The 24,592-nt window shown below is 50.3% G+C and overlaps 2 protein-coding genes across 9 annotated transcripts in view; one reads left to right on the top strand and one right to left on the bottom strand.

Annotated features, from left to right (window-relative positions):
• Positions 1–16,670, top strand: part of Med15 (mediator complex subunit 15) — a 66,238-nt gene extending 49,568 nt beyond the window's left edge. For 5 of the 7 annotated variants that reach the window (XM_090320597.1, XM_090320601.1, XM_090320595.1 and 2 more), the window contains 10 exons: positions 5,805–5,924; positions 12,347–12,474; positions 12,570–12,697; positions 12,865–12,999; positions 13,074–13,137; positions 13,746–13,812; positions 14,135–14,295; positions 14,381–14,547; positions 15,090–15,188; positions 15,762–16,670. In XM_090320597.1, coding sequence (XP_090176723.1) covers positions 5,805–5,924; positions 12,347–12,474; positions 12,570–12,697; positions 12,865–12,999; positions 13,074–13,137; positions 13,746–13,812; positions 14,135–14,295; positions 14,381–14,547; positions 15,090–15,188; positions 15,762–15,898 — 1,206 coding nt within the window. In that variant the 3' untranslated portion in view covers positions 15,899–16,670. The remainder of the gene's footprint in view (positions 1–5,804; positions 5,925–12,346; positions 12,475–12,569; positions 12,698–12,864; positions 13,000–13,073; positions 13,138–13,745; positions 13,813–14,134; positions 14,296–14,380; positions 14,548–15,089; positions 15,189–15,761) is intronic. The other 2 variants (XM_090320602.1, XM_090320600.1) reach the window with 1 other exon arrangement.
• Positions 16,671–17,375: 705 nt separating this feature from the next.
• On the bottom strand, positions 17,376–23,196 carry Ccdc74b (coiled-coil domain containing 74B). Of its 2 annotated transcripts, XM_090320593.1 has the most exons (8): positions 22,894–23,196; positions 21,447–21,491; positions 20,273–20,329; positions 19,033–19,195; positions 18,194–18,386; positions 18,036–18,112; positions 17,899–17,955; positions 17,376–17,729 (listed from the first exon to the last, which is right to left on the bottom strand). In XM_090320593.1, the coding sequence occupies exons 1-8, from the start codon at positions 23,123–23,125 to the stop codon at positions 17,591–17,593; spliced, it is 963 nt and encodes a 320-aa protein (XP_090176719.1). In that variant the 5' UTR covers positions 23,126–23,196; the 3' UTR covers positions 17,376–17,590. The 2 variants fall into 2 exon arrangements, with proteins under 2 accessions (XP_090176719.1, XP_090176720.1); XM_090320594.1 differs by lacking the exon at positions 21,447–21,491.
• Positions 23,197–24,592: the final 1,396 nt, after the last annotated feature.

The following is a 24,592-nucleotide window of genomic DNA, read 5'->3' as shown; positions in this document are numbered from 1 at the left end:
ACAGTTTCAGGAGAAGCATGCTGATGAAGGGGACTGAGGTAAACTGGCAGCTTCCCTTGTCATTGCACTGAGTACATGCACCCTGCCTTAAGATTCCTCTGTCACCTGCTCAGATGTGGCTTTGTGTGAAACATAGTACAGGTTGGAGTTTGTGATGGGGGCAGGCTAGCCATGTCTGCTGCCGGATAAGATGTGTCCTCAGACCTTGGAGAGGTGACTTCTTTTGGTCTGTGCTGAAAAAAGATATGGTCTGGGTTTCATATTGGTACAGAGGAGGGACATGGACCTTCCCTGCTAGTGGAAGTTGCTGCCCTTATTCTTCATAACCTTACCTTCCCACTTCATGGAGACCTCTGGTCTGGCCAACTAGGAAAGGGAGAAGGTCTGTTCTGGTCTCTTGAGTGTTTGCAAAGCAGGTAGCTAGGGAATGGGCAGTATAGCGCTGTTGTATTCACAAGCTGCTAGCTTGAAGAATCATGTGCCCTATGGCTTGGCTGGTATCTCATCAGCTGCTAGAAGCTGGATGTTTCCATCTCTGTGTGCTCAGAACCCTGTACTAAACCTGTGTGGAGGGCACAGCTCTTCCAATCTGTCTGCTCCATAACTTCCTGCTTCGGATGGAGGCCTGTTCTTCCAGCATGGAACCAAGTCTGGGCAAGTCACCTCTGAAGCACAATACCCTGTTCAACATTGAGGGTCCGTGACAAGTGGAGCCACAGTTCCTTGGGTCCTTTCTTTTCAGATGGGGACCATAGAAAGAGTGCAGGTCTAAGAGGTAGGGAGAGTAGAACTTGAACTCTGCGCCTTGCATCTTCCCTCAGCTTTTTTCACTTACAGCTGGCACACTACCTACCACTGAGCCACATCTCCACTTTCAGCTTTTTGCTGGCTGATTAGAGAAAAGAGTCTTGAAGCTTTTGTTTGCCCAGGAGAGCTATGAACTTTTAATTCTCAGTTCTCAGCCTTCTGAATAGCTAGGATTATAAGTGTGAACCATTAGTACCCACTGTGGGTTTGGATTTTCAAGGACTGCATCAACATTGTTTTAAGGAGACTGGCAGCTGGCAGTGGGATGGATTCCCAAGCACTGGTGGCAGAAGTCTCATTGAATTTCAAAGCCCAAGAGCAGTTCCCAAATATGACACCTCAAGAAGGTTTTCTTACAGTCCTTCATCTTAGAATGTCAGTTTAGTGGAGCTGGTTGACTAACTTTACTTTTGTTTTTATAGTAATGGGATCTGAGCTTAGGGATTTGCATATGACAGGCAAATATTCCAACCTCCACGATACTATTCTACTAAAAGCAAGCTTCGTGGTGCTGGGAGTTTGGCCTAGTGGTAGAGTGCTTTGCTTGTCATGCACAAAGACCTGGCTCAATTCCTCAGTACCACATAAATATAGAAAAAGCCAGAAATGGTGCTGAGGCTCAAGTGGTAGAGCTCTTTCCTTGAGAAAGCCTAAGGACAGTGCTCAGGCCCTGAGTTCAAGGGCCAGGACTGGCAAAAAATAAAATAAAAATAAAAGCAAGGTTCAGGTTGGGAGTTTGGCCTAGTGGTAGAATGCTTGTCCAGCATACATGAAGACCCAGGCTCGAATCCTTAGTATCACATATGTAGAAAAAGCTAGAAGTGGTGCTGTGGCTCAACTGGTAGAGCTCTGGCCTTGAGAAAGTACAAGGACAGTGCTTAGGCCATGAGTTCAAGCCAGGACTGGCCAAAAAAAAAAGGTTCCAGGGTAGGAATATGACTTAGTGGTAGAGTGCTTTCCTAGCATGCATGAAGCCCTGGGTACACTTCCTTAGTACTATATAAACAGAAAAGGCCAGAAGTGGCACTGTGACTCAAGTGTTAGAGTACTAGCCTTGAGCAAAAGAAGTTCAGGGATAGGGACCGGGAGTTTGGCTTAATGGTTAAAGTGCTTGCCTAGCATGTGCAAAGACCCGGGTTTGATTCCTTGGTACCACATACATACAAAAAAGCTGGAAGTGGTGCTGAGGCTCAAGTGGTAGAGCTCTAGCCTTGAGAAAGTCCAAGGACAGTGCTCAGGCCCTGAGCTCAAGCCCAGGACTGGCAAAAAAAAAAAAAAAAAAAAAAAAAAAGTTCAGGGATAGTACCCAGGCCCTGAATTCAACCCCAACTCCAGGACTAACAGTCTGGCAATCAATAAAGCAAGGTCCTGGGTGCATAACTAGTTAGCTTTGTGTGACAAGCCCTCTGCATTCATGGCCTTCCTTTGAAACCCAGGTTGCCATAGTGGAGAGTTGCTCTGAGCCATAAACCTTAACAAAATGTAACTACAGAAGAAAGTGGAGAGAAATACACAAGAGAAGTAGCTTAGAAGAAACAGTTCAATTGCCTTTTAATGTTTTTTGTTGTTTATTTATTTGTTTTTGCCAGTCCTAGGGCTTGACCTCAGGGCCTGAGCACTGTCTTTGGGCTTTCTTAAGGCTAAAGCTCTACCACTTGATCCACACCACCACTTCTGGCTTTTTTTTTTATGTATGTGGTACCAAGGAATCAAACCCAGGTCTTTGTGCATGCTAGGCAAACACTTTACCACTAGGCCAAACTCCCAGCCCAGAAAGATTTATTTTAAGCTCACAATTTTGGAGGTTTCAGTCTAATGGTTTCTTGGCCCTTTTACACATCATGGGAGCATGTTGTATAGTAAAGCCTATGACTTCATGATAGCTAGGAAGCAAAAGAGAGAGAAGAGACTTAATTCCACAGTTGTCTTCAAGATCACACTTCCAGTGACTCAAAATCTAACTCTTATTTCTTAATCATTTATACCAGTTTTAATAGTGCCAAGTTGAGAGCCAGACTTTTTTCTTTTTTGCCAGTCCCAGGGCTTGAACTCAGGGCCTGAGCACTGTCCTTGGGCTTTCTCAGTGCTTGAGCTGTACCACTTGAGTCACAACACCATTTCTGGCTTTTTCTATGTATGTGGTACCAAGGAATCAAATCCGTATTTATTATTATTATTATTACTATTATTACTATTACTGGTCCTAGACTTGAACTCTGGTCCTGGGCACTGTCCCTGAGCTCTTTAGCTCAATGCTAACACCCTACCACTTGAGCCACAGCACCACTTACATTTTCTGGTGATTAATTGGAGATAAGAGTCTCACAGACTTTGGTGCCTGGGCTGGCTTTGAACCACAATCCTAAAATCTCAGCCCTCCTGAGTACCTTGGATTACAGGCATGAGCCACCGGTGCCAAGCTGTTAATTTTCTTCTTGAATTCCTTCACCACTTCTTCTTGATAGCCCAATTTGAACTCAGGGCCTCATCTTCCTTTTTGTTCAAGGCTGATACTCTACCACTTGAGCCATTCATTCAGCCTAGCTAGTTAAGTTAGCTAGAGATTGAGTCTCACAGACTTTTGTTCCCAGCATGGCTTTGAATCATAATCTCTAGAATTCAGTCCAGATTACAAATGTGAGCTATAGATGCCTTACTGTATTCTTAGATGTTATTGTTTGATTGTAGTACTAGGGGAGGAACTCAGGGCCTCACACTTGCTGAGAAGCTCTTTACTGCTGCTCTTTACTCTTCAATGCCTTCAGCCCTGTTTTGTACTTACTTTTTGAAATAGATCTCGCTTCCTGCTTTGCTATGCACTTGGACTTCAGTCTATCTGTTTTAGGCTTCCTCTTGTCGCAAGAATGAATGATATACTTTACTACATCTAGCTTCCTTTCCTTGAGATGAAGATTTCATCTCAAAGACTTTTCTCTCTGAGCTAGCCTGACACCACAATCCTTTTCTCAGTTACCCATGTAGCTAGGATTGCAGGCATATAGTTTGGACCTATTACAAGTGATGCATATCTTTATGCATAGTTCTCAGTGGTCCCAGCTGCTGGTGGCTCATGCCTGTAATCTTAGCTACTCAGAAAGCTAAGATCTGAGAATCACAGTTCAAGCTAGTTCAGGCAGGTAAGTTCATGAGCCTCTTATCTCCAGTTAGTCTCCAAAAAGCTAGAGGTAGAGCTGTGGCCCAAGTTGTAGGGCCCTATCCTGGAGCACAAAAGCTCAGAGACATTGTTCAGCCCCTGAATTGAAGCCCCAGGATCAGTCATAGTACTGGCACTAAAAAAGAAAAAAAGAATTAGCCCTGATCTGGATCTCTTTTACTGGATATTATTTGTATTGTTGCTAAAGGGCTGGGGAGGGAGTAATACATCACTTGCAGAAAGATTCACTAGGGCCCAACAAACTTCTCTTTCTTGCTAATAAGCCAAGATGATGGTTTAATCTTCCAATCTTCTGTTCTTCTAGTGTATGAAAACTTAGCTGTGCTAAGTCACAGGTTTCAAAGAATTATCATAGAAGAAAAACATTGATTACAAATGTGCATGTGACATAGCTGACTGATAGTTGTCCTCTAGTTGGCCATCCCCAGAGGACCCCTCTGTCTTCCCTCTGAGTCTTTCTATACAGGGAATATAGCAGGGAGAGCCAGGCCTGTAGCCTGGGCTGGGCTGAGAATTTTTTGAATTCTCTGAGATTCTTTTCTGGATAGCTGTGACCTGTAAGTAGTGAAATGTCATCAGTTGACAGTGAGTTACTGCTTTAACAGCTGCCTGATTACTCTGATACACTGAACATTGTTGGTGTGTGTTTTTTTTTTTTTTCCTGTAATTTCTAGTTGCAAGAAAATGAGCTTCCCCTGTTAGGAATTCTCCTTTTTAAAATATACCACTCAACAGTAAATTAGATTTATGTTTTTATTCCTTCTTAATTTTCTTCTTCTGGATAACATTCATGTTTACCTCTTGTACCACTTGACTTCTACTTCTTCTCCCTTCTGGAAAGAGCTCTGTAAATGGACTCCTGACTGTGGCCACTAGTTGTAAGTAGACACCCCACAGTTCTGTCAGGATCCCAGGAAGGTTTCAGCCTTTCCTGCATGCAGGCAGTACCCTCTTACCCCTTCCAGTCTCCACTATACGATGGTCCATTGGGCCCTGCTTTCCAAGGACTAAGCTGGGCTCTACCCCTAGAACCTGGAGTAAGGGTGGCAGGACCAGAGCCATGGCAAATGCAGCCTCCTTTTCTTTATAGTTTAAGAAGTAGAAACTGACAGGAGAGATATCCTAGTTGGTACTTGAGATTTTCCTTCTATCGTCCTCTTGGATGCTTCGGAATAGATCTTACTGGTATCACTGTGGAGGAGACATCCCTCATAATAGAGAAAGCAAGCCCACCAGGGATAGATCCAGCTTCTTCTGTCATCCCTGACTTCTCCTATCATTAGTTATGAAAGAAAACCAGTTCCATATTATCACCAGGACCAATAGCCTCAGATAGACCTGTAGGAGACAGGATGTGGGTTTGGCTCAGTGAAGGTATGGTAAGCAGGCTTATCTGGGCTCCTTTCCTATTTCAATGATGGCTGACTTTTCTCATAGCCTTATTGCCATGTACTCTTTTCAAGTCTTTCCTAAGAACCTGATCTCCCAGAACTGCCTCAGTCCTGGAGGGCTGGCTCTTAATGCACTGTGGACTGCAGGATTCTGATATGTGACCAGGACAACCAACACAGGAGTGTGGCCAGTAAGAAAGAAAGGTCTGGACACAGCATTCTTAGTCACTTCTATATTCCTAATGTCTAGCTGCACCTGGAGATGCTATAACCTGGAACATGTTAGCCAGTCTCCCCTCTTCCTGGGCTGCCTGAGCTGCCCGAGGGTGCCTCACTTTGGCCCTCTTCCTTGAGAGTCTGCACAGCCCCACCTGCCATGCACTGTGATTCTTGTTGCGATCACCTTGTCTGTTGTCCCTCTGTCCTCAAAGATGATTGCTGAAGCCTTGGCCCAAGGTGGGACGCACGTAAGAGCCCGGTTCCCGCCCACCTCCACCATGTCTGCCATCCCGTCGAACTCCATCTCTTTGGGCGGACAGCCCACAGCACAGGTATTTACGGGCCGGGTGGCGCACAGGGCTCGGCCAGGAGCTTGGGGTTCCTCTGAGCGCCTTTGTAAAGCGCACCTGTCATCATTGGTGACTTCCTTCATGGTGGCTTTCAGAGTGCCAAAGCAAGTATCATAATTTTTTTGTTTGCTCAACTAAGGCTAAACTCAGCTGGTATTTCTTGAGGGCTATGAATAAATCTGGGATTTTGTGGGCTTTGGGTTTTTTGTTTTTGTATTCCTAGTCACAGTACTGCTGTTTTCATGGTAAAATAAAACAAGCCAAGCAAATAGTTCAGCTTTCTAGGATTGTGCTATCTAATGCTGTGTTTAGTATGTGTGGCTGTTTGCACTTAAATTAAAATTAAATAAAACTAATCTGTTCCTTATGGCACATGTTACATTTTGCATGCCTCATGGCCCTGTGGGGGCCTGGTTGCTGAACTGGACAGCACAGATCACAGGAAATAGTCATTGTGTAGAGGCTGATGCTGACCCAGTGGGCAGAGAACTGAACCCACACATGCCTTATGAGGTAGATGTAGACTCTGGGAACTTACTACTTTTCAGAGGACTTAATCTCTGCTTTTCTATTATTGTGTGGAAGTTGGACTTGTCCCATCATATGTTCTTTGGTTTAACAGTTGTCACCCATGTTCTGTGGGCCTCATTTTCTGAGGAGCTGATAATGAGATGGGCTTGAGGTTCTTTCATCATAGAGGCTCTAAATTTTAGTGAGTTTATCATGAGAGCCTCCAGTTCACCAAAGAGACTCTTAAAATTCCTTTTCCTTTGCAGGGAAGTGCTGCTGTAAATCACTGCCCTTTCCTGAGGGTCGGCTATAGTCAAACCCTGGGCAGTGTGGTATGACAGATATTGTGTAGCCACCTCCAGAGGAGCTTGTGGTTGAGCTCCCCTGGGATCCACAGCATCAGAGAAGGCTGTGGTGTGAGTGTATGAGCAGTATTATAGAAAGCAAGACTTATTTGCAGGAGTGATACATACTAGGCCTGCATGTTGAACAGGTGGTTGTTCAAACTGAGAAGGGCCCATAAATGACATGTTGAGGATCCGGGGCTCAAATGAAACTCAACACTGCTTCTTCTTGGTAAGATTCAACATGAGTGGTCTGATGACATACCTGGCTGGCCAGGCTTTTACATGCTCATAGATGAGCTCCCCGCTGAAGCTAAAGATTCCAGCAGTGCCTGGTCTGAACTGGGATTCTTCTTGCCGTACTGAGGTGGGCTGGCTCTTTGCCATGCACCTAGTAACAGGTATTTCCACTGGGATTTCTCACGAGCACTTCATCCCTCCCACCTGCTCCCAAACCCATTTCCTCCCTTCTTCAGCCTTCCTCTCCTCCTGCATATCAACTTTATATCCCGAGTTATGCCAACTAAGTTAGGTTTTACTGTGTCAGATTTTCCAGCACAAAGGCACACAAATTAGAGGAGAGAAGGAACAGAAAGGAAGGTAAAGCCAAATAAAGTTAGCACATGGAAGTTTTGGGTTCATCCTCACTGTATTTTGTGTCTTGAGTGATAGAGGCAGTGTTGGAAAATGTCAGCTAACTATGCACACTTTCCTTTTCCTATTATTACTTGTAGGTAGCTGAAGTTTTAGGGTGGGGTGTGTAGGACAAATGTGGCACCAGTAAGGAAATAACTCCTATTCCAGCAGTATGCTATGGCCACAAGGAACTCAGACAGAATTCTGGATTTGTTTCGCTTGTCCTAAAATGGGCTCATTTGTGCATACCTGCAGAGAGGAAGGAAGCTCTGAGATAGTTCACAGGAGGGAGAAAAGCTGATGGAGAGAACCCTGCAGTAGAGGCCTCCCCATGGCCCTAACAGTGCCCTGCAGCTGTCTTCTCCCACAGAGAGCCTCCTTTAGCCGCCTCCACATGGCCCCCATCACCAGGCATGCCTGGGACCTGCACCTGTCTCCCCCAGCAGTCCCTTGCACATTTGGCTGTGGGGATCTCTGAAGGAGGGGAACCATGACCCAGATGTTCAGGACCTCCGTGGCCCCATGACCCTGTATATTGTGCTGCCTGCCATACTGGACTGCAATATAGTCATTTCAACTGGTTTTCAGTCCAGACCCTCGTAAGAAAAGAGTCAATCCCAGGAATGTTGTCCCAGGGACTGAGAGAACACATGCCTAGCATGTATAGCATCCTAGATTAGGTTCCCAGCACCACACAAACTGTTTATCTAGGAGCTGTTCCATTCCTTGTCTACCAGGTCATCTGGCTGCAGCCCACCCCCTGCCCCAGCTTTCTGGCACCTTCTGACCTCAATACACTCTTCTAAGCATGTTCCAAAGCTGCCACCTTCAGAAGGGGAACAAACTTCCACACTGCTTGGTTTTGTTTTTCCCATCGAGTATAATAAAGTAGGGCTAGGTGCAGTGGCTCACGCCTATAATCCTAGCTACTCAGGAGGCTGAGGTCTGAGGATCACAGTTCAAAGCCAGCCTGGGCACTAAAGAACCTGAGACCCTTATTGCCAGTTAACCACTAAAAACTGGAAGTGGGGCTGTGGCTCAAGAGGTAGGGTGGTAGCTTTGAGCTGAAGAACTCAGGGACAACACCCAGACCTGGGATGGGGGGGGTAGCCTTGAGCTGAAGAGCTCAGGGACAACACCTGGGCCCAGAGTCCAATCCCCATGACCGACAGAAAAGGGGGGGGGGAGGGAGGGAGGGAAGGAGAGGAGAGAGAGAGAGAGAACACGCAGGATAGCAGCAGAAATGTAGGCACTCTGTCACTCCTCTTTTTGAGACTAACATTGTTAGTGTCATAAGGCTACATTGTATGTCATGAACCCCATCAACCATGACCAGAGAGTCCTTAAGACAGGAATGCCAGACAGCATGTGCAGCAGAGTCCACCAGAGTGACAGCATTCCTGTCTCAGGACTCCATTGGCGGTGTTGTGGGCAGCATTAGAATGGAGGCACATTTTTATGCCAAGAGTGAGGGACAGTTACAGGGTATCTGATAGGTATTGATAGTCCAGAGAGCTAGAGTTCATTGTGAAAGCCTTTCCTGAAGTTTCTGTATGGGGACTGGCCTTTCTGCTTTGCTGGCCCCTGGCTGCACCCCCTTTGCCCTCCTCTCCTTCCTTCTCCCCATCTGTATGCAATTTACCTTCTGATCTGGTTATACTGTGCAGCTCACAGTTCAGGCTTTTTTGCAGGGCCCCTTTGCCAGGAAAATAGGCAATGGTGTGTCATTGTCTCTGAGACATTGGTAGTTGCCGATCTTGGGATCCCTCGTGGCATATTAGCAGTGACTTAGTGATTTTCAGCAAGTCATCTCTTCCTTGTCACCTGTGATTTACATGTGACATGTTCAGGGCTTGTGGCAGGCAATCAAAAGCTCTTCCCTGAAAGATGGCTCTTCTCATCTTGTGACATTTGCTAGCAACTGTGTCCATGCGCAGGACATTGGTAGAACAGAACAGGAGATGACAGGAGATGACGTAAAGAGCATCTCCCCTTCCCACCAGGCTCTTTCCTCCCACCACAAACTACTCACTGGGCTAGTTATGTCTGCAGATGGGTAATGGGGACTACTGTTCTTTAGACCAGGTGTCTGCTGGGACTGGAACAACCCCAGTCCTGAACCCCTGAAGGGCTCTTCAGAGCCCTGGTTTCCTATTCAGAAAGTGAAAGGTGCTCTTGGATTGTTTTCCCTCCTGCTGGAAGTCTCTCCTCAGTTCCCATCCTTTGGGGCTACCTCTGGGCCACCTAGCCCCAGTGAGATGCAGAGGAGATTTAAGGGGCAAATGGTTTCCCAGATATGTCTGGAGGGGCCTCCTGTGTGAAGAAATCGGGAAATCTGTTCGTTAACACGTAGGAGGAAGCTTCCAGGCTGTTCTGGGGGTGAGGAAAGAAGTATGACCAGGTTCCTTCCACAGGGGAAAGGTGCTTCTCTCCGAGAGCATGTCTCTACACAGGCCTGGGTGCTCTGCCTCTTTGAAAGCAACCAGCTGCCCTTCCCCATGTCTTAGATCACGGCCTTCTATCTGAGGGCATCTTCTTGTCTCCCTGTCCTGCACTTACCAAGAGCAGAGCAGATGGCAGTGTGTGCCCCATGCCTCCTTGTTGGGTGCTGACATGGGAATATGAAGTACCCTTCCTGTGGTAGCTCCCCAGCCATGAGGCCTTGTGGGGACCATTCTACCCCCACAAAGAAGCACCTGGCTTGAGCCACAGACCAGGGCTGACTGTCTTTTCTCTTACAAGGAACAGGTCCTTGAACAGGAACCAGGTACAGGTAAAAGAGAAGGGTGACAGTATGTCCTGGAACTTCAGAGGGGCTAGACTAGGCTGGTCAGTTCTTTATATTCTTTATACCGTTTGTTTTCCTTGATACCAACTGTAATTCTCTACATGGAAACTTACTACTGTGAGATTTTATGAGCACATGGATTGATTCTAGAGCTGCTTCCTCCCACACCTCCCGGTCGTGGGGCTTAAACTCTGGGCCTAGGCACTGTCCCTGAGCTCTTCAGCTCAAGGCTACCACTCTACCTCTTGAGCCCCAGCACCACTTCCTGTTTTCTAGTGATTAATTGGAGATATAAATCACAGACTTTAGTGCCTGGGCTGGCTTTGAACAGAGATCCTCAGCCTCCTGAGTAACTAGCATTACAGTTATGAGCCACTGCGCCTGCCTAAAAGCGTATTTTATAATGTGGGGGACATGTGCCCCAGTACCATGAGTGTGCTGGTCTTGCATGGCAGAAACCTGCTACAGTTCTTCAACTCAACATAGAGCAGTCCCACATTGGAGCTAACACAACATGAATCTCTATTCAGAGTGACTAGGCCCAGCAGCCAAAAGCCTGTGTTCTCTTAGCCTTCTCCTCCCCTCCCATTCCCTCTGTCCTTCTACCTCTCTCCCTCCAGTGTAGGGCGGTGTGTGGGGGGGGGGGGGGCGTGCGCGCGCGCACGCGCGCGCGTGTGTGTGCACCAGCCAGTCCTAGAGCTTGAGCTCAGGGTCTGAGCATTGTCTGTCCTTGGGCATTTTCAAGGCTAGAGCTCTGCCACTTGAGCCACAGCACCACTTCCAGCTTTTTCTGTGTATCGAACCTGGGTCTACGTGCATGCTAGGCAAGCACTCTACCATCAGGCCAAAACTCTCGACCTATTTTTTGTTGTTGTTGTTGTTTTGTTTTAATCACAAAGTAATAGAAACAGGTTGTTCTATTTGTTCCTCTCACTGGACCAGTGGCTTTACTTGGGCACAGACCCAACCTTGTAGAAAGTGCCTGTGTCTCAGTGCCACCTGCCACTCCAGTGCACACAGCATGGGTTATAGGTAGCCTCCACTTGTACTCTGGGCATCTCTATATGGCCCTCTGGGTAGTTAGAATCATCCTTAGCCAGCACTCCAGCCATGGCAAAAGTATGAGTTCAGGGAAGGTACAGACCTGTGCCTCAAAAGTGTATCAATGTCCGAGAGGCTATGGGCTGGCCCTTCAGAAGGAAGGTTGAACAATGTGTGACAGATGCCACTTTGGGCCCTTGACAATCTCTAGAGTGTTTTATAAAGCCTCAGGTTGGTTCCAGTTTGTCAGGGACCAGCATAGCTGTCACCTTGTGTTTTTCTGCTGAAAGGAGTCACGTATCCTGTCCCCAGACACTGTGGTTTTAACTCTTTGGGTTCATGGGTAAATTTGGCCATATCCTGGTGCTAACAGTGGTGTAAGCAACCCATTTGTATCATCTGGGATGCAAACTAGGGAGCAGAGCGCAGCACTGCACTGCATTTCTGGGGCATAGCCACACATGGAGCTGGGCCTCCTCCCAGTTACTTGCTGCTCCCAGTGGGTTCTGTCATCCAGAGGAGGTGCTGGATGAGCTAGAGCAGGTGTCGCCTGTGTGTTGGCCTCCTTAGACATGCACATGGGTCCTAAGGCCAACTTGTTCCAGTTAAGTAGATCCAGATGGACAGAGCATAAGACCATGTCTCTATCAATCAAAAACCGATCAGGGGATAGAGGACTCTTGTGGCTGACCTTGATTTTGGGGCCATCAGTCTGGTGGCTTGGAGGGTCTCATAGAAACATGTGGGAAGACTATTCCATGGATAGTGGAGCAGGGCCTTGTTGACTCACGTACAGGAGCATTCCAGGCATGGCACGAGGCCATTGCCTTCCTGGACAGGGAATAGTCATGGCTGTTCAAGCCCAGAGTCCTTGTGTCCTCCACCAAGAGGCTAAGCTGCGCTGCCTGGTAATCCTGCCAGCCCCTTGGACACTGTACCTAGAGGTGATGCTTGTGCCTGGGTGTATATGGGGGCAGCATCTGAAAGAAGATATTTGGGGGTAAAACTGCAGAGGATGATCCTGTGGGTGCAGTGGGAACCTGGGAGCAGATGGCAGTGAGCCGGCTGAGCCCCTCCACTTGCAGGTCAACCAGAGTGGCCTCACCATGCTGTCCTCACCATCGCCGGGCCAGCAGGTACAGACCCCACAGTCAATGCCTCCTCCTCCCCAGCCATCCCCGCAGCCTGGCTCACAGCCCAACTCCAATGTCAGGTAGGCTGGCCAGGGATACCCCTCCTTGCCCAGTCCCTGGGGGAGGCCTGCCCAGTTACCCTGCTCAGACCTGCTTTTTTTCCACTTGACTGCAGCTCAGGCCCTGCCCAGTCTCCCAGCAGCTTTCTGCCTAGCCCCTCCCCCCAGCCTTCACAGAGCCCAGTGACAGCCCGCACCCCGCAGAATTTCAGTGTCCCCTCGCCTGGACCTTTAAACACCCCTGGTAAGCTGGACCTGGGGTTGGGTGGACATACCACAAGGTGCCAAGAGTCACCCTCTTCATCCCAAGTCCTCAACTTGGAAGGGGTGCGTGAGCTCTTGGACCCTTCAGAGCATCTGCACCCCACCGAGGGTTGGCGGAGAGCCAGCCTCACCTACTATGTCCTGCAGTGAACCCCAGCTCTGTCATGAGCCCTGCAGGCTCCAGCCAGGCTGAGGAGCAGCAGTACCTGGACAAGCTGAAGCAGCTGTCCAAGTACATTGAGCCCCTTCGCCGCATGATCAACAAGATTGACAAGAATGAAGGTGAGCCTCAGGCTGAGCGCAGGGTCCTGCGAGTGCCCAGGGCCCTGTGTCTCAGTATCCCTTCTCTGTCCCAGACAGAAAAAAAGACCTGAGTAAGATGAAGAGCCTTCTGGACATTCTGACTGACCCCTCCAAGCGGTGAGCTTTACCCTAGGGCAGGAAGTGGAAGGTCCCCAGGGCTTGGCAATGTAGGCGTAGCAAAAGGACTGTCAACTCTGTAGCCACTGACAGAGGCTCCACCTCCAGTCCTGCTATGCTTCAAACCCAGACTTCACTTCTTCAGCTTTTGCTCTATTCAGGGCTCTTACTATAACCACCTGTGCTTCCACCTGTGGCCATGGTAGCCTGGCTCCTCAGCCATTGTCCTGGTCTGTTGTGGCTTTGCTGTCAGCTGCTGTGATAGGCTAGCTTTGTCACCTCATGTTCAGCAGAACCAGTTGTGCTCATACATGATGGTGATGGTGGTACCTGTGAAAAGCACATGGGCGGAAGTGGCTGGTCAGGTTCTGACTCCCTTCTGCCTGCCAGCCTCATGCTTCTCTGTACACTAGGCCGGGGTACACCACAGACCTGTGTATCTAGATGATCCTTCTTCTGTCTCTGCCTCCCTTCAACTCAGGTCTGCTCCCTTTCTAGACACTGAGAATGCCAGTTGCTGAATGGGCCTTGAGGAGGCTGAGGTCTCAGTCTAGGCTGAGAGTGGCTGATAGTCACAGAAGGACATCCTACATGTTCTCTCCCCTCAGGTGTCCCCTCAGGACCCTGCAGAAGTGTGAGATTGCCCTGGAGAAACTAAAGAACGATATGGCAGTGGTGAGTAGAGCCCCAGGGATGTTCCACACACATTAGCGAGAAGGAGCCTCTGTTCAAGGGCCAGTCTGCTATGGAGAGTGAGGACCTGAAAGAGATCACCCTTGGTCTCCATGGGTATTCCTGCTACCCTGCATCTGCCAGCTTGCACAAGGCCCCAGCCCAGGGAAGGAACCTGGGTGGGAATGAGGCTGTTGGGACAGAATTGTGTCCAGGAATACTGCAGGAAGCCGCTGTGGTGAGGGACCTGGGGATCTGGATTACCTCTTCAGGATGGGATGAGGCCCCATGCCCAGGCTGTTGACCTTGCCCATCCTGTTCCCAGCCTACCCCCCCACCCCCACCAGTGCTACCAACCAAGCAACAGGACCTGTGCCAGCCACTTCTGGATGCTGTCCTGGCCAACATCCGTTCACCTGTCTTCAATCATTCCCTGTACCGCACATTTGTGCCTGCCATGACAGCCATCCATGGCCCCCCCATCACGTATGTGCGGCTGGGGCTAGGCCTCACGGTGGGTGGCAGGAGGACCAAGACTGCGTGTAATTATGTCACCATGGTCCCCATCTAGGGCTCCTGTGGTGTGCTCCCGGAAGCGAAGGCTTGAAGAGGATGAGCGGCAGAGCATCCCCAATGTGCTCCAGGGAGAGGTGGCCAGGTTAGACCCCAAATTCCTGGTGAACCTGGACCCTTCCCACTGCAGTAACAACGGCACTGTCCATCTGATCTGCAGGCTGGGTGAGTGTTCAGGTAGGGTTGAGTGGCTTAGGAGAGCAAGGCCTAGCCTACAGTCCAAGGGCTTACCCTCCCATGCCAGGCCTTCAGAACACTGGTACTCGCCAGATGCTGGTGGCGGCTCACAGCTACTCAAGAGGCCCAAACCATAATATCAAGTTTCAGAGTCAGACAGGGCAGAAAGAGCATTAGGAATAGTAAACTTGGAGGCATAGCCCAAGTACTAGAATGTTAGCTGAACAAGGGAGTTGAGCAAGAATACAAAGCAGGAGCACAAAAGTCAAATACCAGCCTGATAAGCTGCCTCCTCTGTCCTCGTTCCTCAGCTTCTCTTCCAGAAGTGACTGTACTTATCTGAGGCTGTTGGGGGGACTATGGTAGCACCCCTGGATACCCATCTTCACAGGGCACTCCATGGCCCAGTGTTCAGAAGTCCCAAGAGGCATCCAGGCCTGCAGCAAGTCTCCCTACAAGGAGCAGAGAGCCAGTTCAGGAGCAGGGCTGTGTGGGTCGAAGCTTGGGCCAGATCACCTTTTGTGTTGCAGATGACAAGGACCTCCCAACTGTGCCACCACTGGAGCTCAGTGTGCCCGCTGACTACCCTGCCCAGAGCCCCTTGTGGATCGACCGACAGTGGCAGTACGGTAAGCCCAGAGGAGATACCTGGGGCCAGCTCTGTAGGCAGAACCCCTCTTGTCCTTCCTACCTCCCTTGCACAGGCAGGCAGAAAAAGATTGCTCAGTGGTCACTTAGAGACAGCCTCTGCCCTGTATTGTGTCCTTCGTCCTCTGTCCCGAGACTCCAAGAAGCTGTTTGATAGAGGTGGGGTGAGCAAGCCCATGGCTTCAGGACAGACCCAGCTGCTCTCGGCAGCTACCAGTCTCTGTAGTGCCGACACAGGGCCACTGCCAGGAGCTTAGGCTCATGATGATCCATCTGAGGATCATTCTACCCCCCCACCCCAGCCCACCCCCCTGAAGCTCAGCCCTGGCACACAGCAAAGCTAGGTTGGTTCCTAAAAGTGTCAGAGGAAAAGCCAGGGACTCCAGAACCAGTTCAAATTCCAATTCATTGTGTTTCTGCTGTGAGGAACTGCCAGTCTTGGCAGGAGACCAAGACCAAGGCACCTCTTGCCAGAGGTGCATTCTGGCCCAGGGCTCAGGTGCAGCTGCCCCTTGGAGAAGACTTGGCACTCATCAACCCACTTTCTCTTGCAGATGCCAACCCCTTTCTGCAGTCCGTGCACCAGTGCATGACCTCCAGGCTGCTGCAGCTGCCTGACAAGCACTCGGTCACTGCCCTACTCAACACCTGGGCACAGAGCATCCAGCAGGCCTGCCTCTCAGCCTCCTAGCCAGGAACTGTGAGGACTGCCGTGCAGCCTAGCGGGGCTGCAGGCCCGCACCCATCGCCTCTTGAACATGTCTAGGTGTTGGCCTCCTTAGAGCCTGGGCTTAAGTTAGCTTTCCTGCTTTTATCCCCTGCCTTGGGGACCTGCCAAATGTTTCCCCACACTTGTGCAGTACAGGGCCAGGGGGCTGGAGCTGGCTGCACAGCGAGTGTGGCCCTCCTAACGAAAGTTCTCCCTGTGCTCACTCCAGGCTCTGTGTACTCAGTAGCGTGAAGGAGAACTGGGGGTCGGGTCCAAGCATTGTGTGCTAGCATACATTGTACTTGTTTTTATAGGAGCCTCTGGAAGACACATCTGCTAGGTGGTGGGCTCAGGCTGTGCCATTTGTGGCATGTGGACCACATAAAGAGACACAGGCTCCTGTCCCTGTGTGTGGCAAGCCACAGCGAGGGACTGGCTCCAGCCGGGCCTTGGACCTCACAGGCCTCAGTGCTGTGAGGGAGCAGGGGTGTCTGGGAGCCTGACACTTGGGTCAGGCTGTGTCACTTGGGTGAGGGTGCTGTGTCCCTGCTGTGACCTGTTGTTGGGACCCAGTGTCCTCAGAACACCTACTTTTCCCACCAACCCCCAGAAAGTGTGGGCTTCCTTGAGGATGGCCCCCAGGGTCATCTGCCACGCTGGGCAGCACTAGCCGCCCTCTGGTGGCAAGTTTCCCCTTTTTATATGTGCACTACTCTGTCATATGTGGTTCTTAAAATAAATTTATTATTCCTGTGTTCGTTATTCACTGTATTCCCTCCTCTCCCAAGTTAAATTTGCTGCCAGTCTCAAAGGTGACAGTGTCTAGTCGGGCCTCCACACCTTAGCTCCTCTTTTTAGTTGTGGATCCTGGGCGCTATCCCTGAGCTTTTTCTGACAAGGCTAAGGCTCTACCACTTTGAGCCACAGCACCACTTTCGGTTTTCTGGTGGTTAATTGGAGATTAAGAGCCTCTTGGACTTTCCTGCCTGGGCTTTGAACCACCGTCCTCAGGTCTCAGCTTCCTGGGTAGCTAGGATTACAGGCGTGAGCCACCAGCACCTGGTTCCTGCGTTCTTTTGGTCATCCTGGTTTATGCCCGGGGCAAATTCTTACAGGGGTTTATGCCAGAGAAGGAGGCGGTCGGGCCATGCTGCCACTGGGGTGGACACAAGCTGACCACCTCAGTGATCTATGCAGTTGCTGTTCTGGAGGCCGCATAGGCTGTCTGGAGAGGAAAGTCCTCAGGCACAGAAGGCCCAGCTGGACCCTTGTTAGCAGCAAAGGACAGTATTGCACTTACAGAAGTGCCAGTCTGGACAGGAGACTCAAGAGTGATGTGTGGCTCTGCTGGCCATTTCCCTTCGGGGCAGTAACAGCTCCTTGGCTGTCCCCAAATAATGGAATCCTGGTTTAGGGACAAATGGCCAAAAGGAGACTGATAGCCACGAGGCAAGGAAACTAGATGAAACAAGCTTTATTTTCTGTTTTCAACAGATAATAATGTGCTTTTGTGTAAATGGAGAATAGCAAAACAATAGTGAGAAAATAGCTTCTCAGCTCTGAGATTAAGTACTTTATCTGTCATGGTTTTTGTCTAACTTGGAATTGAGTGGCTGAAAAGTAGTAGAACCGTGTTGGGGTGTAGAAAGGGCGGCAGAGCTGCAGGGCGCTGGCTCAGAGCACTGAGCGATGCAGGCGCCGGTTCTGCACCACCTGCAGCCGCTTCTGCCGCTCTGCGAAGTTGCTCTTCAGGCTCTGCTTCAGAGCAGGCAGGATGCCACGCTCTGCCACGGGCATTGGGCTCAGAATCAGGCTGCAGGTATGGAGAGAGGCAGCCGCTATGAGCAAGCAAGCCTCTACAGCTGTGGCTGCCGTGGAACCGCAGCCTTCTAGGAGCCAGCTCTGTCTCTTAAGACCCAGCTCTTTCCTCCCTGTAGGCACCAAGTACAGGGCCACCCACTGACCCATGCCAGGGGCCTCACCACTTCTTAGAGATGCCCTTGGTGGAGACCTTGGGAAACTGCATGGCCTCCTGGTCCCTAGGGAAGGAAGTCAGCAATGAGCCCTGGTTGCCAGGTCCTATTGGGCTAGGGCTGGGCACAGGCACGGGGACACTCACTTGAGAGAGCTAGACCCAGCCTCAGTGACAGCCTTAGACCTCTGATTTCCCTCCAGGAGAGCCTTGAGGTGCTGCAGCTAAAAGGCAGGGGAGAGAAATAAAGTGGGATGCATGGTGAGGCCCACCTTGGTGCCGGTCCACTCCCGCCCAGGCCTCACCTCTTGGGCCTGCAGAAGGTTGGCATTCCACAGCTGCCGGATGACCACCTCGCACTGCTGCACAGTGGTGGGCTTGCGCAGGTGTGGGGGCAAGCTCAGCGAGGCAGCCGCCCCTGCCATCTGCTTCCCCCTGTGCTGGCTGCTCCCTGCCAAGGTTGCCACTGAGCTGGAGATCTCTGCGGCGTCCTCATCTCTGAAACATTATGGCAACTTAGAGATGACCTGTCGTTCAGTGTCATCACCTACCCTCCACACACACACACCCCTCGGGGTACTGCCCATGCCAGTGTCATGAGAGAAGGGAACCCACAAACCAGGGTGAGCTGGGACCAGGGTCAAATAGAAGTGAAGAGGAAAGTGGTTAGCTGCCAGGCTACCCTGGGCCTAACCCTTCCAACACAATACGCTTGGACCAGATAGTGGCCTCCACAGCATCAGAGAGGCTTTAGGAACTCAGAAGTCAGCAGAGCCTGGTTCTCTTTGTTTTGCTGGCCTCTGCCTTCCAAAGGCAGCCTGTGCCCATCTCTAGTCGAATCTGACCCAGGAACCCAATATACTGTGCTTGGTTTAATTTAAAAAAAAAACCTACTTAGGAAGCCAAATCACTTTTGGTTTCTTCTCTCTGAGAACATGGCTTGGGCTACCTGGTTCTCCTGACTCAGGCCCTCACAGCGTCGAAAATGTACCCATTCAACTGCCTTTGTGAGCCCAGTGGAATCAGGCCCTTAAAGGAGGAGGCAAAGCTGTCCGCTGGTCTAGGGGGTGAGAGCCTATGAAGTGCCAGCCTGAGGCCTTTTGGGTGCAGCCTGGCCTGGCCCTAGGGAGTAAGAAGCCCTTACTTGGCCTGGCCCTGCACCCCAGGGACTTTGTCCAACTTGCTGCTTTGAGTCATGGCAGTACTAAATGGCTGCTCTTCTAAGTCCGTCTTCTGGGAGATGTCAGTTTTTGATTCTTGTTTCCTGCTGGAGCCAGGCTGGGGCCTGGTCTTGGCTTGAGAGTTAGCTGCAGGACAGACCCAACAAGTCCAGTCACGACAGGCTTCAAGATCTACAACCCAGGGGCTGGGAGTTTGGCCTAGTGGTTGAAGTGCTTGCCTAGCATGCATGAAGACCCAGGTTTGATTCCTCGGTACCACATACATAGAAAAAAGCTGGAAGTGGTGCTGAGGCTCAAGTGGTAGAGCTCTAGCCTTGAGAAAGTCCAAGGACAGTGCTCAGGCCCTGAGCTCAAGCCCAGGACTGGCAAAAAAAAAAAAGATCTACAACCCAAATTCTTTAGGATTGACCTCTAGAGCCCTTATCCCTGTCTCCCTCTGTAAAGGGAAGATGGAGATGGTGTGTCCCTCTGATGACTTTTGGGATGGTACCAACCCCTGTGGGTGGTTGCTGTAGAATGTTCCAAAACAATCACAATCATTGGAAACTGGCCTCCATTTTGGGTACAGTGAAACTGAAAGAGAGGCCTGGTCCCTGCCCTGTTCTCTCAGGCTCATTGCTTACTAGTGGGGTCCGGACTACTGCTGCTGCTGCTGCTGCTGCTGGGAGGATGGCAACGTAGCAGAAGAGACCTTCTGCAGAAATGGTCACAGGCCGGTGCTCCAGGGGCAGGCTCACCCCAGCTGCATCCTGCCTGCTTTGGGACACAGGCTAAGCAGGGCTCCTGCTAGGCAACTGCTGCATACCCTCCTTCCAGGAATACCACTGAGGATGCACTGGGAGGCTAGTTGGGCCTAACTGCTCATTGTCTTGCCCTGGGTGGGCCTGCCCTGACACCTCTGTGCCCTGAACTGCTAACAGTGACAACTTGGCTCTGTCTTGCTAGAGTAGCCTACCACTGGACCATGGTTCTTGTGTTTTCCATTTCCGCTTAGAGCATTAACTCCACCACCACCACCACGCCTTGCTGCCCTGTGGCTGCCCTTGTGCTCCCAAACCACAGCGTCTCCCCCAAGATTTGCCCAGTAGAGGGCTGCTTGCAGCTTGCAGCTTTCTGGTTAACACCCCATACTGGCTATCCAGACCTGGACCTCAGCAGAACCCAGCCCCAGCTTGGAGAACAAACAGAGGCCCGTCTACTCACCTGATACTAGGTTGGAAATGGACTTATTGGACTGAAGGCTCGAGGAGGAGGTGCTTCCTGCAGGAGGGGACACAAGGCTCAGCCCAACACAGCGCCCGCTTATCTGTGTTTACCATCCCGCCCTGGTTCAAACTTGATAAAGCTGTATCCTCCCTGTGATATCTATACTCCCTTAAGGCAGCGCCAGACTCAGCATAGCACCCCAAGGCAAAGAGACCCCTGGAAAGCCTTCCTGAGGGACCATCCAGAAAACACAGTCTAGTAAAGGAGCATCAGGTCCTGCTGCCCTCTCTCTCCTGCTGTCCTGGCAGGGCCTTCAGGTCCTGCAGGGCTGGAGCCTCTAACGCAGGCAGATGCTGCTCAGAGCAGCTTGCTGGAACTGCTCTGCCCTGCTGGAAAAGGGGCCTCCCACCACCTGGTTCTCTTGAGTCTTCGGAAAGGGAAAGCCTTGAGCAGGCCACACTCATTGGCAACATCTCTACCTGGCCTCTTCACTAGTCAAATCACTTGATGTCCAGAAGGTAAGAAGCCAAGGGGTCAGGAGAATGGCCTAGTAGTAAAGGACTTGTCAAGCATACATGAAGCCCTGGGTTCAATTCCTTGGTACCACATACACAGAAAAAGCCGGAAGTGGTGCTGTGGCTCAAGTGAAAGAGTGCTAGTCTTGAGAAAGCCCAAGGACAGTGCCCAGGCCCTGAGTTCTAGCCCCAGGACTTGCAAAAATAAAGTTTTAAAAGCGAGCCAAGAAACTCAACTGAGGCATTCCTAGGTGAGGCTGCCATGAAAATGAGGGTGTCTTAGATGTGATGTGCAGATCTGAGTCTCTGCTCTCTCATCCCCAATCCCTAGAGTTTGCCAGGAAGGACTACCTCTAGGGAAAACACACAGGCTGGGGAGTGATTGGGCTAGCTATACCAGCCAGGTAGAAACCACTGGAGGTGGTAAAGCCCAGCTGGAACTGTTCCAGGGCTCCTTCCATTTCTGGAGCTCTGCTCAGGTAAGGGCAGATCTGCAGGCTCCTCAATCCTGACTGCCCAGGGGCTCTGAGAGCATGGCACCCAGCTCTGGCTAGGGCAAACAGCATCAGTTCCAGTGCTCAGATGGGCACAAGGTTTGGAGGGGCTGCTGTGGATAGTGGTAATTTGCCCTCAGGCACTCAGGAGCTTGATTGTACCTTTCTTTTGCGGCTTCTGATTCATTATTAGCTTGTAGTGGAGATCTAAAAGCAAGCACATACTGTGGTTACTTTCACAGGGAAAATAAGGAAGAAAAGTTAGGCCTGCCCAGTTTTTGCCCACTTCCTCCCATAAGGCCCAAGGCTCAGTTGGTGACTATGCTGACTGGATTCTGTTGTGGGTCCCGTCAGCTTTCTTCCACCAAACCTTTACCTTGGGTATTCTGGGCAAAAATGTCTCTGGCTATTGCCTGTCATCCCACACCATGCCTCTGATGTCTTCAGGGCGCCCACTTCTAGGCCAGATCAAAGGGGACAAGTTGGATGATTCAGAATGACAGCTCTCCAGTGAATGTGAGCAATGCAGGGGTTCCTAACCCAGGGCTGGACAGCCAGGCATCAGGGACTGGGTAAGCTTCAAGAAAGCATGGGGAAGGGGCTCCAACCCCATAATAGACTCCCAGTGAGGGAACTTTTGGCACTTCAGATACAGGCAGCACCAGAAAGCAGGAGGGCACACTGATGGCTCAAGTCAGCAGAGGACCCCTGACTAACATGGGTGTGTTTAATGACTAAGCTATATGCACTCGCTTTCTTAGTATTTTTTTTTCCCCAAAGCTGAGGACCGAACTCAGGCCTTGAACTTGCCAGGCAAATGCTCTTCCACTGAGCTAAATCCCCAACCTCTCTTGGATATGTTTAATCCTCTAAAAAACTTTTATGGAGGAGGACAGTTGTGGGATTTGAATTCAGGACATTGAGCTCGCTTGGCTTGCTTGCTTTTGCTCTATCACTTGAGCCACACCTCCAGCTCTGCTCTAGGGAGATATATATATATATATATATATATATATATATATATATATATATATATATATTGGTGGGGGGAACGTGTCCAGGCTAGCCTTGAACTAAAATACTCTTGATTTCAGCTTCTTGAGTAGCTAGGATTTACAGGCATGAGCTATGGTCACCCAGCCACCCAGTTCTGTAAACATTTTAACCCAGGGCCTGGACCCTGCCCCAGAGCTTTTATTTTATTTTATTTTTTATTTTAATTTTTCCCCCTTTTTTTTTCTCAAGACTAGTGCTCTATGGCCGACTTCCAGCTTTTTGGTGGTTAATTGGAGATAAGAGTCCCATAGACTTTCTTGTCTAGGCTGGTTTTGAACTTGCATCCTCACATCTCAGCCTCCTTAGTCACTAGATGGTAAGCCATCAGCACCAGGCTTCTGTGAAAACTTCTTAACAATGTGGTGGTCTGACCCTGCAAAGTCAGCTGCAGAGAGGAGCAACGTAGGGTGGGAGACAACTATCTGGACAGGGTGAGCACAGCACAAAGCCCAGGAGCGCAGGGGGAGGCCAGCGCGGGGATGCTGCCCAGTATTTTCTCCATGTTTCAGGTCTCTTCTGGAGTTCATGGGGACCCGGGAGCAGCTGGACTCACCTTTGTTCTCTCGTTTTAGGTACTCGATCTCTTCATGGAGCTTGACCAGCGTCTCCGAGTGCTGCTGCTGCAGGAATTGCAGGCTCTTCTCCAAATCCAGGACCCGCTTCTGGGCTTCATGGAGGCCCAGCTGCGCCGCCGTGGACTGCTGCAGGCCTACGGGAGGGCGCAGGCGGGGTCGGGACGCGCTCCTGGAGCTCGAGTTGGAGCTGACGGGCCGCGGGGCGGCCATCACCCACGCCTCTCTCAAGTCGTTTCTGCCACCGCCACTGCACGCAGCCCGCTCGGGGGCCAAGCTGACCGGACTCGGCTCCGCGTCGCCATGGGAACGGGCGCGCCCGAGGGGGGCGTGGCGAGAGGCTGGGGCGGGGCCTGTGGCCGCGTTCGGCCCAGGCGTTTACACCTGAATTGGAAAGCACAGCCGCCTTGAACATAGGTGAGAACTATTTGCTAATATGTCGCTTTGCCCATTCTAACCGCTGGCTTTTTGAGTAGGATATGGTTACAGGCACACAAATCAACTCCCAGCGATCGCAGAATGTCTATTGTGAAATGTCAGTGGATAAGAGGCCAGACTGTGATGAGTGCAATCCAGATCACTGAGGAAGCAGAGACGGAAGGCACACACATTCAAGGCCCGCTGGCAAGAAAGGTTTTGTTACTGTTCTTGTTTTTCCAATCCTGGGGCTTGAACTCAGCCTGGGCACTGTCCCTGGTTTTCTTTTGCTCAAGGCTAGCACTCTACCCCTTGAGCCACAGCACCACTTAGGGCTTTTTCTGTTTATGTGGTACTGAGGAATCAAACCCAGGGCTTCTGGTATGCTAGGCAAGCATCCTTTCGCTAAGCCACATTCCCAGCCCCAGCAAAAAGTTATTAAGATCTAACTTCAATAAGATTTTGTGGGGCTGAGACTTGACTTAATGAGTAGAGTGCTTGCCTAGCACTCTGAGGCCCTGGGTTCAATTCCTTGATACCACATAAACAAAAATAAAACGTGTGTGTGTGTGTGTGTGTGTGTGTGTGTGTGTGGTTCTTGTGGCAGTGCATACCAATAATCCCAGCTACGCAGGAGGCTGAGATGGGAGAATAGTTCATAGTTCAAGGCCAGTTAGGTAAGTAGGCTCAAGGCTCTGGATGAACCAATAAAAAGATGCCAGTCCACCAGGGTACTTGGAAAATGTAAACAGAAGGATAGTTATTCAGGCCAGCTAGGTTAAAAACCAAGACCCCCATTAAAAAACTAAAGGAAGCAAAGTAGACTGGAGTCATGGCTGAAGACCCAGGTTGTATGAGGTCACTTTCAAACCCCAGTACCACCACCTTAAAAAAACAAAACAAAAGCCATGCACCAGTAGCTCACACCTGTAATCCTAGCTACTCAGGAGGCTGAGATCTGAGCCAGCCTGGGCACTAAAAAGTCCATGAGCCTTATCTCCAATTAACCACTAGAAAACCAGAAGTGGCATTGTTGCTCAAGGGGTAGCTCTTCAGCCTTGAACTAAAGAGCTCAGGGACAAGGCCCAGGTCCAGAGTTCAACAACAACAACAACAAAAAAGACAAGCCAGGTGCAAATGGCTGTTACCCTAGCAACTCAGGAATCTGAGATCTGAGGATCAAGATTTGAAGCCAACATAAGCAGTCCATGAGACTCATCTCCAATTAACTACCCAAAAACTGGAAGTGGAGCTCTGGCTCAA

The sequence above is a fragment of the Megascapheus bottae genome, chromosome 28 (assembly GCF_031878675.1).
Source record: "Megascapheus bottae isolate mThoBot1 chromosome 28, mThoBot2.hap1, whole genome shotgun sequence".
NCBI classification, from domain to species: Eukaryota; Metazoa; Chordata; class Mammalia; order Rodentia; family Geomyidae; genus Megascapheus; species Megascapheus bottae.
Note: the sequence above shows the minus strand (reverse complement) of the source record. Positions and strands in the feature narration are given on the sequence as shown.

Bases quoted from the DNA above. Each gene is read 5' to 3' on its own strand.
- Ccdc74b (XM_090320593.1), bottom strand. From the start codon at position 23,125: ATGGCCGCCCCGCGGCCCGTCAGCTCCAACTCGAGCTCCAGGAGCGCG. The intron at 19,196-20,272 runs GTGAGTAGACGG...TCTGTCCTGCAG, and splicing joins CATTTCCAACCTAGTATCAG to CTAACTCTCAAGCCAAGACC. The intron at 17,956-18,035 runs GTGAGTGTCCCC...TTCCTTCCCTAG, and splicing joins GCTGGGTCTAGCTCTCTCAA to GGACCAGGAGGCCATGCAGT.